The sequence below is a fragment of the Bombina bombina genome, chromosome 6 (assembly GCF_027579735.1).
Source record: "Bombina bombina isolate aBomBom1 chromosome 6, aBomBom1.pri, whole genome shotgun sequence".
Classification (NCBI taxonomy): domain Eukaryota; kingdom Metazoa; phylum Chordata; class Amphibia; order Anura; family Bombinatoridae; genus Bombina; species Bombina bombina.
The window spans coordinates 326,039,239-326,055,823 of NC_069504.1; the positions used below are offsets into that span (position 1 = coordinate 326,039,239).

General features: G+C 36.1%; 1 protein-coding gene across 1 annotated transcript in view; it reads right to left on the reverse strand.

The window, feature by feature from the left end:
- The window catches only part of LOC128664413 (dynein axonemal heavy chain 3-like), a 2,586,207-nt gene that overhangs the window by 2,341,834 nt on the left and 227,788 nt on the right, over positions 1-16,585 (reverse strand). The window contains exon 6 of the mRNA XM_053719244.1: positions 8,623-8,670. Coding sequence (XP_053575219.1) covers positions 8,623-8,670 — 48 coding nt within the window. The remainder of the gene's footprint in view (positions 1-8,622; positions 8,671-16,585) is intronic.

The window sequence follows — 16,585 nt, forward strand, 5'->3', positions numbered from 1 at the left end:
CCCACTAGAATCTGGTATTCAGATCATATCATAATGCTTGAACAAATACCCCTATGTGGTTCCACCTCCAGAATTTATTGTGGAACTCCTGACCCTGTGCTTAAAGTTGAACTACTTCAAATTTGAGAAAAACTTCTATCTACAGCTGACTGGTACAGCCATGGGCTCCAATATGTCTCCTGCATTTGCTAACCTATTTATGGAACACATTGAAGAAAATATCTTTAAGGTATGTGAACAGACACAAGTCCTGCATTACAAGAGGTACATTGACAATATCCTCCTTATCTGGAGGGGCACTGAAGAATCCCTGATGAACTGGACCAATCACCTGAATGCACTGAATGAACCTGTGAAATTGAAGGTGTGTGCCAGCTGTCAACAGGTTACCCAGCCTGGACAATAGCTATTGATAATAGTGAGCAAAAGGGATATCATAAGCCCAATTGTCAAAGCAGGGAAATCAGTACTCTTATTAAATGTTACAAACATATAAATATTTATTTAAAGATCAAAAAAGACTCCGGTGAAGGGGTAGCATTAAGAGCAACATACAAGCTATCCCCCCACAGGATACATGTGCCCACAGATTACTACTGCAGCAAGTTCACAGTAACAAGAAAACACCTTAATATAAAAACAACATAATATTAAAAGTTATATAATAATAAAAAGGAGCGGTCCTTGTGACTAAGGCACCTGTATATACAAACATTAGTAAACAGTGATAATAACGTGTTAGAGGCAGGTCAAGCCAGGAGTAATTAGCTTCACCAACTCATGGACTGACAACACCCTGCTGCACACAGAACCCCCAAGCAAAACAGCTTTTGGAGGCCAAACCTGGGCAGGTATAGTATGGGATCTATGTAATCTGTGCTATGGAACGCTAGGGATAGTACTAGTTTATAATGGTATACAAAATGTAGCGGACATAAGGCAATAAACAGATACAACAACAAGCTTTGGAAGAAGTAGTTAGCACAATTTCTTATGCAAAGTTCAACCGCCTATAATAAAGCAGACTTGGATGCTGATTTGCGACTGCTATAGAAAACACGCCATTTCTTAGATCAAACCTGTGTCATTAATCGGTCAGTTATTTTTGTAGCAAAAACATTACACCGTTCCAAGTGAGTATAAACAATGCTGTTGTAGCAGATTGATTCAAACAGCAGTACTTGGCTTCCAAATTGCCAACAAAGTTCCGCATACAGACACCAGTCAAGCGATTTTCAGACCGCCAGCATTCAGATTCGGCGCCTTCACAGGCCGGGACTCAGTACTCCAATGCCTACGCGCATTTCACCACCACATCACAAGACTCAATGGGGCTTCCTTAGTTCATGTGTTTCATATAGATAACATGGAGCTCATGCATGTGAAGTTACCCTGGAGTGAGCATTGATTTGCTAAAATGCAAGTCTGTCAAATGAACTGAAATAAGGGGGCAGTTTGCTGAGGCTTAGATACAAGGTAATCACAGAGGTAAAAAAGTGTATTTCTATAACAGTGTTGGTTATTCAAAACCGGGGAATGGGTAGTAAAGGGATTATCTTTCTTTTTATAAAAAAAAAAAAATCTGGTGTTGACTGTCCCTTTAAGTACAGCAAACTGCTTAGTGCTTTTTTATTACACCAGTGAAACAGATTGTTTCACGTCCCTTTAAAGTAGTTTTGCAATTATTAATAAAGTGTCATTTTTAAATGCTTTTAACTCATTTATTTTATGTATGTCTTTTGTACCACAGGTAAGATATATAATGGAAAGGCTGAATTGAAAATAAAAGTTTTAATGGAGCATATTATTTATTATTATTGCTCTTTAAAATTTCAGGATTGGATGTATGTTTTTTATTATTTGGTATTTTGTCCATTCTGGCCTTATACTTACCCCATTCTCCAGCTCATGAGCTTTTAACCTGAATTACTGTCACAGACCTTCATGATTGTCAGGCTGGTTTTATTTTTTTATTTTTTTCCAAAGTTTCACTATCACCTTGATCTTGGCTTTAACTTCCTCCATATTACATTACTAAGATGCTACTGGAGCTTTCCCTTCTGTGTTTGGTACAACCGATCTCAGACAGAAACCTAAAACCTATAAGCTCTGGTAATAAAACATCAAGCTCTATGGCTGAACAGGAAAACAAGGTGTAATACCTTCTTTCTGCCACAAGTAACAAAGACAGATTGGAGATCTTATGTCCACAATACAATTCACAGTCATGTTATAAATTCCCATAAGAGTACTATAAATGTCATAAGATGTATCTTATCCATACAAATAATAGGGTATATTCAAATCCATTACTTTAGAAAGTGATTCACACAGATTTTTGCACATTTTCAAATTTCTGCCTATTCAAACGGTTTGGGGAAAAAAGTCAGATACTTTCTTTTACATGTCTTATTTAGAATTCCAAACAATCAGAAAACCTTTTCCCATTGATTTTTTTTTAAAATGATTGTATAACTCTTTAAATGTATCTAATTCAGCAGCCTTGCATTTTTGAAAGGTACTGTGGCCTGTTTCCAATAGGTGGTATTTCTTTTTACAAACATTTAAGTTCTCACATACACACAGGTAACATGTTATTCCAACATGATTGTTTCATGGTTTAATCATCTCAAATCACATTTGTAATCTATAAAAACACACTTAAATCTGATCAGTATGTTAATTTATCACCATTGTTAAGTGTTTGGATATGTGCTAAATATTCAGGTTTTGGGTTTCCTCTCTTCCTCAGATCTGAAGTGATATGCACGCACATATCTAAACACAGACTTGTGCGATATGGAGACCCACCCATTGCTGTATAGTAATAAATACTCTACTGTACTGTTTAAAATTACAAATATGTAAAAATCAAGAAGTATACTAATAGCAGATAAGACTATAAACGGCCCATTAAAAAAAAATACCCACAACAACAATTTAAATCTAAAACATTGTGAGAATGGTAAACGTGCTACTATAAAAAATATAAATTCAAGTTAATGCTAGCAGTAACCTATATTTTAAGACATAGGCCTCTATTTATCAAAGGTCCGCAAGACCTCGCTAAATGCGGAGAGCAATACGCTCTCCGCATTTAACATTGCATCAGCAGCTCACAAGAGCTGCTGGTGCAGCGCTGCCCCCTGCTGACTCGCGGCCAATTAGCTGCCAGCAGGGAGGTGTCAGTCAACCCGATCATACGCGATCGTGTTGATTTCCGGCGATTCCTGTCCGCCTGCTCAGAGCAGGCAGACAGGGTTATGGAGCAGCGGTCTTTAGACCGCTGCTTCATAACTTAGGTTTCTGGCGAGTCTGAAGACTCGCCAGAAACATGGCCCTTCAAGCTCCGTACGGAGCTTTAGAAATATGAGCCATACTATACTTTTTTTAATGAAACCAGTGTATTTTAGGCTTGTACCATCCGAACAATAAATATATAGGAGAGGTATTTATTAGCTGATGGGAACCAGATGCCCCAGTATCACTCTTGCACAAACATGCATTTCCTGGTAGTTTTAAATATTAAATGTAAACCTATTTAAATTAACCCTTTTCATTAAAAAAATATATGTAATTTACTTCATTGCTGCTCATTCATATGTATGATTGAAACCTTGGCTTTATGTCACTGATAATTAATTGGCAAGAGGTACATTTTGACAGAAAAATAAGATTCTAATTGTATTTTCATATCTTAATTGTATGTGAAGCTAAATACACCAATGGTGCTTTATAGGTAACAAAATGCAATGAAGGAATACAAATATTTTCAAGAAGATGAGTAGATAGCATCAGCAAGTTAGCACACTGCTGATTTCAAAATCACTTGCAAAATACTAATTAATGTTCATTTCCCTAGAGGGCTGTCAGTGAGTGAAGTTCATGGAATTGAGGTACTTGCTGTTTGCTTGAAGAATGGAACAAATCTGGAGATAACGGCTATGTTACAAATCTGTCTTGCAGTTGTTGTATGAGGGGGGGGGGAATCTTGACAGGACGACTATCATTAAGAAGCAATAAATGAGCTAAGTCTCTAGCTAAGGGCACGTACCACTGTTCATCAAATAGTCTATAGCTGTCGCTTAAGGTACTGGAAAATAAAGGAAAGAAATTGTTCTCTCTAATAGAAATTCCCAATTGTATTATATTTGCTTAACCCTTTGGAGACTTTTGAGCCATGGATAAAAACACTATTTTTCAAAATGGCAGTTTTAATATACAAATGATTAAAGGGATTTTTAAAATGTTTCCAATTTACTTCTATTATCAAATTTGCTTCGTTCCCCTGATATTCGTTGTCAAAGAGATACCTAGGTAGGCATCTGGAGCACTACATGATAGGAAATAGTGCTGCTATTGTTTACTGTGTACTTTTATAATACGAGCGCAACCCGACAAGTGAAAAAAGCTTACTTCTAGCGCAGTTAACACTCGAGTCAAAGCGTTAAAAAGCACTCCTCTCATAATACAACCCTTAGAGTTTAATGTCCCTTTAATTGAGTCTATAAAATATCACAGATGTATAGAAAATACGCCAGAGTGTCATATACATATCAAATGTACAAAGGTGAAATCCCAAAGCAGAAAATAATAATAAATGTTGGGAGTCACTACTCTAAATGTCACATTATTTCCATAAACATTGTTGATCACATGATTATATAGGTACCCTGAACCTAGTAACAGAAAGTGTGCTGAGCCTTTTCCTCCTTGAAAAATAGATCAATACAAACAATATAATCTTCTCATTTTAAAAAATAAGTGTCCACCCTTTCCCATTAAGTATCATGCAGAAGTGGTGAATATGGGATTCCTTGATTCACCAATAAGAAGCTCTCAGCGATGGAAGAAATGCACAGCTAACTTCACAGGAGAGAAAAATAGACAGAATAAAGATTTGACTGGGGCAGGAAGGAAAAAAAAGGACACTATCTAAAATAGCAAAGCATACAGAATGAAAAGAAAAACAGTGAAAGTGATAAGTAGACTGCAGCTACTGACAAATATATAAGGCTGGCCATCTTCTTCCCAAACATGTGCACCTTACTTTCAACAAAGAAAAACCTGGAAATGCTGAAGGATGATAATGCAAATTGCTTGGATTCCATACACCTAGATTACGAGTTTTGCGTTAACAGGGGTGCGGTGCCAACGAGCATTTTATGCTCACCGCTCACTTGCAGACAACGCTGGTATTACAGGTTTTTAGAAATCCGGCGTTAACCGCAAAAAAAAAGTGAGCTAAGAGCAAAATTTTGCTCCACATCTCACCTCAATACCAGCGCTGCTTACTGTAGCGGTGAGCAGGCAAAACGTGCTTGTGCACGTTTTCCCCATAGGAATCAATGGGGGAGAGCCGGCTGAAAAAAAAAACTAACACCTGCAAAAAAGCACAATAAAGCTCCTAACGCAGCCCCATTGATTCCTATGGGGAAATACTTTTTATGTCTACACCTAACACCCTAATATGAACCCCGAGTCTAAACACCCCAAATCTTACACTTATTAACCCCTAATCTGCCGCCTTTGACATCGCCGCCACCTGCATTTTATTATTAACCCCTAATCTGCTGCTCAGGACACCGCCGCCACCTACATTATACTTATGAACCCCTGAACTGCTGCCCCCAACATCGCCGAACCCTACATTATATTTACTAACCCCTAATCTGTCGCCCCCAATGTCACCGCAACCTAACTACATTTATTAACCCCTAATCTGCCGCCCCAATGTCGCCACCACTATAATAAAGTTATTAACCCCTAAATCTAAGTCTAACCCTATCCCCCCTAACTTAAATTTAATTTAAATAAATCTAAATAAAATAAATACAATTCACTAAATTATTCCTATTTAAAACTAAATACTTACCTATAAAATAAACCCTAAGATAGCTACAATATAACTAATAGTTACATTGTATCTAGCTTAGCTTTTATTTTTATTTTACATACAACTTTGTATTTATTTTAACTAGGTACAATAGTTATTAAATAGTTATTAACTATTTAATAACTTCCTAGTTAAAATAAATACAAATTTACCTGTAAAATAAAACCTAAACTAAGTTACAATTACACCTAACACTACACTATAATTAAATAAATTACCTAAACTAAATACAATTAATTACAATTTAAATTGTTTTTTATCTAAAGTATTAACCCCCCACAAAATTACAGAAAATAATAAAATTACAAGATTTTTAAACTAATTACACCTACTCTAATCCCCCTAACAAAATAAAAAAGCCCCCCAAAATAAAAAAGCCCTACCCAACACTAAATTACAAATAGCCCATAAAAGGGCCTTTTGCGGGGCACTGCCCCAAAGTAATCAGCTATTTTACCTGTAAAAAAAATAATTAAAAAAAACTCCCCCAACATTAAAACCCACCACCCACACAACCAACCCTACTCTAAAACCCACCCAATCCACTGTTAAAAAAAACCTAACACTAACCCCCTGAAGATCAGCCAATAGAATGCCAGCTCAATCCCATTGGCTGATTGGATAAGCCAATAGGATTGAATTTCAATCCTATTGGCTGATTGCATCAGCCAATATGATTTTTTCTACCTTAATTCCGATTGGCTGATAGAATTCTATCAGCAAATCGGAATTGAAGGGAAGCCATCTTGGATGACGTAATTTAAAGGAACCTTCATTCAGTCGTCGGACGAAGAAAGAAGAGGATGCTCCGCATTGGATGTCTTGAAGATGGAGCTGCTCCGCGCTGGATGGATGAAGATAGAAGATGCCGTCTGGATGAAGACTTCTGCCTGGCTTGGATGAAGACTTCTGCCCATCTGGAGGACCACTTCTGCCCGGTTGGGTGAAGACATCTCACAGTAGGGTGATCTTCAAGGGGTTAGTGTTAGGTTTTTTTAAGGGGGGATTGGGTGGGTTTTAGAGTAGGGTTTGGTTGTGTGGGTGGTGGGTTTTAATGTGGGGGGGGATTTGTACTTTTTTTTTTTACAGGTAAAAGAGCTGATTACTTTGGGGCAATGCCCTGCAAAAGACGCTTTTAAGGGCTATTTGTAATTTAGTGTAGGGTAGGGCTTTTTTTATTTTGTTAAGGGGATTAGAGTAGGTGTAATTAGTTTAAAATTCTTGTAATTATTTTATTATTTTCTGTAATTTAGTGTTTGGTTTTTTTCGTACTTTAGATTTTTTTTTTAATTGTAATTAATTGTATTTAGTTTAGGTAATTAATTTAATTATAGCGTAGTGTTAGGTGTAATTGTAACTTAGGTTAGGTTTTATTTTACAGGTAAATTTGTCTTTATTTTAACTAGGTAGTTATTAAATAGTTAATAACTATTTAATAACTATTGTACATAGTTAAAATAAATACAAAGTTGCCTGTAAAATAAAAATAAACCCTAAGCTAGCTACATTGTAACTATTAGTTATATTGTAGCTAGCTTAGGGTTTATTTTATCGGTAAGTATTTAGTTTTAAATAGGAATAATTTAGCTAATTATAGTAATTTTATTTAGATTTATTGTAATTATATTTAAGTTAGGGGGGGTTAGGGTTAGACTAAGATTTAGGGGTTAATACATTTAATATAGTGGCGGCGACGTTGGGGTCAGCAGATTAGGGGTTAATAAATGTAGGTGGGTGTCGGCGATGTTAGGGCCGGCAGATTAGGGGTTAAATACTATTTAAATAGTGTTTGCAAAGCGGGAGTGCAGCGGTTTAGGGGGTTAATATGTTTATTGTAGTGGCGGCAATGTCCGGTTAAAAATTTTATTTTAGTGCTTGCGATGTGGGGGGGGCTCGGTTTAGGGGTTAATAGGTAGTTTATGGGTGTTAGTGTACTTTTTAGCACTTTAGTTAAGAGTTTTATGCTACAGCGTTGTAGTGTAAAACTCTTAACTACTGACTTTAAAATGCGGTACCAGGCTTGACAGGAGAAGCGTCTACCGCTCACTTTTAGACTAAAAGTGAGCGGTAGACGCTCTCCTGTCAAGCCTGGTACCGCATTTTAAAGACTCGTAATACCGGCGTTTATGCAAGTCCCATTGAAAATATAGGATACGCAATTGACGTAAGTGGATTTGCAGTATTTCCGAGTCTGGCCAAAAAAGTGAGCGGCGAGCTTGTCATTTCAAGACTTGTAATACCAGTGCGAGTTAAAAAGCAGCGTTGGGACCTCTCAACGCTGCTTTTTAACCCTAACGCACAACTTGTAATCTAGCTGATAGTTTGTTAAGACTTAAGAGTCTCTTGTATAGACATTTAACTATCAAGCACAGAGTACAGTCTTAAGACTTAACATTTTTGATTGGGACTAAATTTTATAAACCTTTTAATGTTTGTGGTCATATACCACTTCTGTTTTTTGCAGACTGATATACATACACATATGTATATAGTACTGCAATTTGTGGAACAGAAAGAAAACAATACAAGTGTGAGGATAGTACCAGATAGGAGAATGTATACCTCATAGTAAAAGAAGCATGATACAAGGAGACCAAAAACAGGAGAGCACACAGAGGTGTGGATATACCTTATACTGTACCTGTACGGATACCTATTGCAATACTAGATAAATTACATATTGATTTGGAGACCAGAATCAGTTCTGCCATCAGAAGCAATCCTACTAGACTTGGCTGAAAGTTTAGTTTTTACAGTGTGAAGGTTTTGTGAATCTTCACACAATTCAAGGGATTAGCTGATTTTGGAATTCATTTTGGGTTTTTCTAGGATATAGAAATACTTTTCTTTGTAATAGAAAGGTGAACTGTACATAATTTTGTACAAATTGCAACTAAGCAAATTACTGCCCACTGAGCTACAGAAAATATCAATTTAGGGATGGAAATAACCATTTAATTGTGTTGCTTAGTGCATAGTGGAATTGAAGCACAACAGGACTGAAGGTTGTTATCTGCCCAGTATATAGTGAAGAACTTTTCATTCCTTGTCTAGTCTCTAGTGGGATGAATACTGTATTAAAGAATATCCTAGGCAATGCTATTTTGAAACCCCAAGCACAACCTATATGATTTGAGTGATGCCCCCAGTGCTTGCAGATTCACATGCACTCTAAGCATAGCAGCATTCATTATAACCCCCACAGCCAGAGGAAGCCCCAGAAAAGAACTTGCCACTTCAGATTGAAATGTCACAGCATAACCCCCCCCCCCCCCATTATGCACTCATTTTCATATAACTGCATGTAATAGACACTACTATAAAGAATAAGATGCACAGATACTTTATATAAAAATCCAGTATAAAACTATTTAAAAACTTACTTAGAAGCTGTCAGTTTGGCTCTGTTGAAAAGGTAGCTGGAAAGCCCACTGCAAGTGGCAAATAAGACACTCCCCCCTCCCCCTTCTTTTGCATATGAAAAGACCCTTTATACAAACAGCAGCAAGCTGGAGAAGGTATCTGACCGTATTCACATAAAACTTTGGGGCTTGGTTAGGAGTCTGAAAATCAGAGCAATGTTATTTAAAAATAAGCAAAACTATACATTTATTTAAAAAAAACTGTATGGGCTATATAAATAGATCATCTACAAAACATTTATGCAAAGAAAAAATGAGTGTATAATGTCCCCTTTAAGCCTTTCATTCACCTGCCTAAGTCCTTTCCATTGTGTGATGGACATAAGTAAAAAAAAAAAAAAAGAGGAAGTCAAGAGTAGCCAGCTTTAATTTGGTCAGTTCTGTATATCCCCCCCTTAGACATGAGTATCTTTAAAGGGACACTCAATCAAAATTAAACTTTCATTATTCAGATAGAGCATGCTATTTTAAACAACTTTCCAATTTACTTCCATTAACTAAATGTACACAGTCTTTTTATATTTAAACTTTTTAAGTCACCAGCTCCTACTGAGCATGTGCAAGAAATAAGTGTGTATGCATTTGTAAATGGCTGATGGCTGTCACATGGTACGTGTATGCATTTGTGATTGGCTGATGGCTGTCCACATGGTACAGGGGGAGTGGAAAAAGACAACTTTTAAATTGTCAGAAAAAAAATCTACTACTCATTTGAAGTTCAGACTAAGTGCGATTGCATTGTCTTGTTATCTTGCATTTGTTGATTATGCAAATCTACTCGTGTTGACTGGTCCTTTAAGTAGTAAAGATCTAAGGTGACCAAAGATAATTACGTTTTAGGTTTGTTATGATATAGCCAGTTTTATGCGCTCTCTTTTTCAGATCTGTAGAATATTGTACTTGTGATATATATATATATATATATATATATATAGTTGCAGCTTAACAACTATATAGCTCCTCCTACTAAATTCCTATTTGAGCCTTACAAATAAGAGTACATAGAAGGATTAATCAATTTCATGCAAGTATTTTTTTTTCCAATATTTTTGGCAACAGTACAATGGAAGAATAGAAGAATGTACTAGAAATCAGAGGGATATTTCATTGAAATTATAGAAATTACAAATTGTACTACCACAAATCATTTACTCTGCTCTGACAGAAATCGTAGCAGGTATTTGGATAAAACAAGAAGACTTTTGAGGCAAGAGATATGTGAGCCTATGCATACGGTAAAATTATGCAGAAAGTTCTATTTAATGGAGAAGCAAGAAGTTATGATTAAAGTGGGCAGATGAAGATTCCAAACAGAAGAGAGTGTATGTAGGAAAATAAAATTTGGAAATGAGATCTGAGAATTTGGGAGGAGTCGAGCCATGGTTGGATTGTGCAACACCTGCTATTAACATCTGTCCTCACCAAGGAGTGCTACTTCATAAATAAACCAACTGTGACTGAGCCACAGTAGTAATCCAGCTTTGGAAGTCAGACAACAAATTTTTTACAGCGTTAGTAAGGGAACATATTTTATACCAAATATTACAATAGAAAGAGCATGTTTCACACAAAACGGTAATATATTATAGTCACACAATTTCATGCCATAAAGAAAAATCTTTATTTTAGCAGATACATATTTTATTAATCTGCTGACAGAATGATCACACTGAACACACACACAAAAAAAAAGTTATAACAGGTAGATAAACGTTAGCGACTATTACACAACATTCTAAGTCTTGATTTTACCATTTGAGAGTGTTGTACAGAAAAAATAAAATTATATATACAGGTTCAATTTATACCGTTTCAGAATAACAACCATTTTTTTCCAGTCTTGTGACTGCTATTGAAAAGCATTGAGAAGCAGTGCATTTATTAAAATAGCCAGTAAGTGGAGTTGTCCGCTTGTGTTGCAGCAAAGCCAAGCAAGCTGAAAATTAATCAGTTTAACCAGACCTGAGCTATCAAGCAGCTTTCAAAGGAACAGGATAATCTTGTCTATAAATCAGTCCAGGTTGGAATGCATAGAAAGAACTGTTTGCAGAAAAATGCAAGTGAAGTCTGTGTTGTGTGATTATTTTATTAGGTTTATAATGCTGTTTAGGAAATATTTTTGTTCATTTAACTTAGTTTAATTATATATTTTGTGTTGTGTGATTATTTTATTAGGTTTATAATGTTGTTTAGCATTTAAAGTCTTCATTTCAAAGCTTTTAAAATAATGTATTAGGTGTTACTTATGACAATTTTGAGAGGGGCCTGGAACCTATCTCCCTCACTTTCCCATTGACTTACATTATAAACTGGGTTTCAATTTACAAACGGTTTCGATTTACAACCATTCCTTCTAGAACCTAACCCCGGCGTAAACTGAGGGCTACCTGTGTATATATATATATATATATATATATATATAATATATATATATATATATATATATATATTACATACATATATACACTGTATATATATATATATATATATATATATATATATATATATATATATACACTGTATATATATATATATATATATATATATATATATATATATATAATATAAACTATGAAGTAGACCATAATTTGTATGTGAGGCAGTTTAATAAAATAGAGACTGAGACAGGTTTATCACATCTTATACTCGAGTTTATAATCGGTTTTCAGTTTGATAATTTAAATACAAAATTGTGCAAATTTGTGAACTGATGCTAAAACCATCGGGTCTTTAAAAATGATGTATTCATATATGGAATAACTAGTGCTATACAGATATCTGTTGCTTAATGCATTCAATATCACTGACACACGTCTTCATTTTAGAATTAACAGTCAGGCTCGTTAAATACTGTCTGTGTAGCTACTATATCAACCTATCCCATGTTTTTATTTTAAGAAGAAAGTTACATATAGGTTTGGACAGTGGCAAAACTCGCATAAAAAAACAAAAATCTCTGTACACATCAGCATTAGATGCTGTGGCAATTCAGTAAGAAATTAATCTCTAGGGTTCAGTTGTACACATACAAACTTCCTATTAGCCCTTAAATCAAAATAAAAATCTATAATTTAACCTTATTTCATACCAAAAATATTTTAATTTGCTTAATAGTACTCTTCAATATGCATAATATAAATTCAAGTTTTCATTCAATGTTTCATTAAATTTGATTAAATACAGTTAAGTATTACAAGTGTGTAAATAAATGGATGCATGATCTCCTAATAATATTTAATTGACAATATCTAAAAATTAGTGCTTTTTAAAAATTTTGTTTATTTTTAAGCTTGAGAAGCATGCGACTGTCCACCAATGAAGCAGGGGGAAGATATAGTGCTCCATTTAACAAGTGCCCGGGCGGACGAGGTTCGCTATCATGAACCTTGTTTGCCCAGTGATACCCTGCCTACAAGTATTGCACAAGCCGCTGCTTGTGCAATACTTCGGACTCCCAGAACCTTGGACTTGGTAAAGACTCTTGGAGCTGTTGCTAAAACAAATGGGAGAGCAATAAAATGGAAGTGTTTGTCCAGAAAAGCAAATTTGAGGAACTGATGATGTTCCTGGTAAATTGGGATGTGAAGGCATGCATCCTTCAGATCCACTCTGGACATGAACTGAGCTTGAAAGACCAATGGCAGAATAGATCTTAACGTCTCTATCTTGAAGGTTTGAATAAAATCCCTTTCCTTGTTCTCCAGAAGGAACAATCACTCCAATTTTTACACATTGTAGAAAGGCTACTTATTTTTTCTGGCCTTCTGGACACGTTTGAAAGGGAGGTTTTTTCTGTCTGAGGCCAAGAACGAAAACCTAGATAGATTTTAATCCATCATTCTTCTGTGAGGATTAATTTCCTTTGTGCTTTATTTTGACGAAAAGGAACGAAAAGCAGCCTCCAAATTTACCCTTTGGTCTAGATTTCTTGTTTTGAGGCAGGAAAGCTCCCTTTCCACCAGTCACAGTGGATATAATGGATTTTAAGCCTGGGCCAAATAAAGTTTTACTCCAGAGGAATAGAGGTTGTCTTTGTTGATGTAGATATAGATCCATCTACCTTAGGAACTGTACCCCATAACTTTAACCCCTTAACGACTGAGGACGTGCAGGGTACGTCCTCAGAAAAAAGGCAGTTAACGCCTGAGGACGTACCCTGCACGTCCTCAGTGTGGAAAGCAGCTGGAAGCGATCCTGCTCGCTTCCAGATGCTTTCCGGTTATTGCAGTGATGCCCTCGATATGGAGGCATCCTGCAATAACCTTTTTAAGCCATCCGGTGCAGAGAGCCACTCTGTGGCCCTCTCTGCACCGGAGATCGGTGGCTTACTGCGTTGGTGGGTGGGAGCCGGACCGGGAGGGCGGGTGGCGGCCATCGATGGCCCTGGTGATGTGAAGGGGGGCGGGATCGTGGGTGGGGTGGCTGGGGAAGCGCATGGGTGCACGTGCGTGCAAGGGAGGGTGGGGCGGGCGCGTGCATGGGGAGGAGCGGGTGGGAACTGCTACACTACAGAAAATGCTGAAATAAAAAATGTTAAAAAAAATGTCAAAAAATGTAAAAAAAAAAACCGATAAGCAAGGTGGTGGGGGTTTGTCTGTGTGGGGGGGGGGGGGAAGCTACACTACAGAAAAAAACAAACAAACAAAAAAAAGCACTTTTATTGCAAACTGGGTACTGGCAGACAGCTGCCAGTACCCAAGATGGCCCCCAATAAGGCAGAGGGGATGGGTTAGAGAGCGGTTTTGGGGGGGATCAGGGGAGGTTGTGGGCTAAGGGGGGATCCTACACAGTAGCATATGTAAATATGCTAAAAAAAAAATTTTATTTTTTTTTAAAACCCTTTTATTTTAGTATGGCAGACTTTCTGCCAGTACTTAAGATGGCGGGGACAATTGTGGGGTGGGGGAGGGAAGGAGCTGTTTGGGAGGGCTCAGGGGGTGGGATGTGTCAGATGGGAGGCTGATCTCTACACTAAAGCTAAAATTAACCCTGCAAGCTCCCTACAAACTCCCTAACTAACCCCTTCACTGCTAGCCATAATACACGTGTGAGGCGCAGCAAGGATTTAGCGGCCTTCTAATTACCAGAAAGCAACGCCAAAGTCATATATGTCTGCTATTTCTGAACAAAGGGGATCCCAGACAAGCATTTACAACCATTTGTGCCATAATTGCACAAGCTGTTTGTAAATGATTTCAGTGAGAAACCTAAAATTGTGAAAAATTTAAATTTTTTTTTAATTTGATCGCATTTGGGCGGTGAAAAGGTGGCATGAAATATACCAAAATGTGCCTAGATCAATACTTGGGGTTGTCTACTACACTAACGCTAAAATTAACCCTACAAGCTCCCTAATTAACCCCTTAACTGCTGGGCATAATACACTAGTGGTGCGCAGTGGCATTTAGCGGCCTTCTAATTACCAAAAAAAGCAACTCCAAAGCCATATATGACTGCTATTTCTGAAACAAAGGGGATCCAGAGAAGAATTTAAAAAACACATTAATGCCTAATTGCACAAAATGTTTGTAAATGATTTCTATGAGAAACCTAAAGTTTGTGAAAAAATTTGTGAAAAAGTGAACGAGTTTTTGTATTTGATCGCATTTGGCGTGTGAAATGGTGGTATGGAAATATACCAAAATTGGCCTAGATCAATACTTTGGGATGTCTGCTAAAAAAAAATATATACATGTCAAGGGATATTCAGGATTCCTGAAAGATATCAGGTGTCCCAATGTAACTATCGCTAATTTTGGAAAAAATGGTTTGGAAATAGCAAAGTGCTACTTGTATTTATTTGCACTATAAACTTACAAAAAAAGCAAAGAACATGTAACACATTGGGTATTTCTAAACTCAGGACAAAATTTAGAAACTATTTAGCATGGGTTGTTTTTTGGTGTTATAGATATGTAACAGATTTTGTGGGGTCAAAGTTAGAAAACGTGGTTTTTTTTCCATTTTTTCCTCATATTTTTATAATTTTTTTTTATAGTAAATTATAAGATATGATGAAAATAATGGTATCTTTAGAAAGTCCATTTAATGTCGAGAAAAACGGTATATAAATATGTGTCGGTACAGTAAATGAGTAAGAGGAAAATTACAGCTAAACACAAAACACTGCAAAAATGTAAAAATAGCCTTGTCCCAAACGGACAGAAAATGGAAAAGTGCTGTGGTCATTAAGGGGTTAATTAGCCTCAGGTACAAGAAAAGGTTTTTTATTTAAGTTGGGGATGGAGTAAATGGAACCCCAGTTTTAACGCCATTCCTTGGATACTAGTGTCAGATACTAATGAGGGACCAGAAAAGATTCATTGTATTACTTATATCTTCTATACTCGACTGGAGTGGTAATTTAATGTACTGGCTGTGTTTACACAGCTTATCTATATCTGGGACCCTAAGGCCTGAAACTTTAAGAATAGCTGGGGGAACCGAAGGCTAAATCAACTATTTTCAATGCCAATATAAGGGTAAAGGAAATACTTGTAAACAATTTAATACACTCCAACAGGTAAAGTGGATCATTGGGAACTAATTAAATGGGAGCAATGTTTTGAGTAAACTGTTTCTTTAAGCTTACCTTTTTTAATGCAACATTTTTTACAGTGTTTAAGCAATGTTATTGCATATGCTTAATTATGGTTTTAGCTCAATATCCACATGCACTTTACTCTTCTGTACAACTCCTTTATTAAATTGGGTGATATTAAACTATGCTTTTTTGCTCATAAATGTCAAAAAAAGCAATATTGGAAATGCAGGGGGAAGCATGACCAGTTAAAAATACTTTATTAAGAAAAGAAAATACCTTTACATATTTAAAACCTGTTCTCTGCTAGATGCATGAGAACTAATCATAGCACTTCTTTAAGATTAAAAAAGGTTTAATTAAAAAAATAAAAATAATAATAATAATGATATATACACACATACATAGACACACACACAAATGTTTATTTTTAAATACACCTCTTTTCTTTTGCTGTACTCATGGCAACAGGTTGCTTTGAAAGTGGTTTCACAATCTTTATCGAAATGCTTTTGCAAACAAAACTATTTATAACATCGGTTATACATCTAGTTTAGACAGGCAAACAATTACGCCATGCTTTAGTTTGTTGTTTTGTGTCAAACAGTGTTCAGCTATTCAACAATTATTAGCTAAGAATGTAAAAAGGAAATACAGTGTCATATAAGATGTAATTTAAAGGCAATAGAAGGGACAGCATTTTTTTCTTTCAATTAAATCATTCAT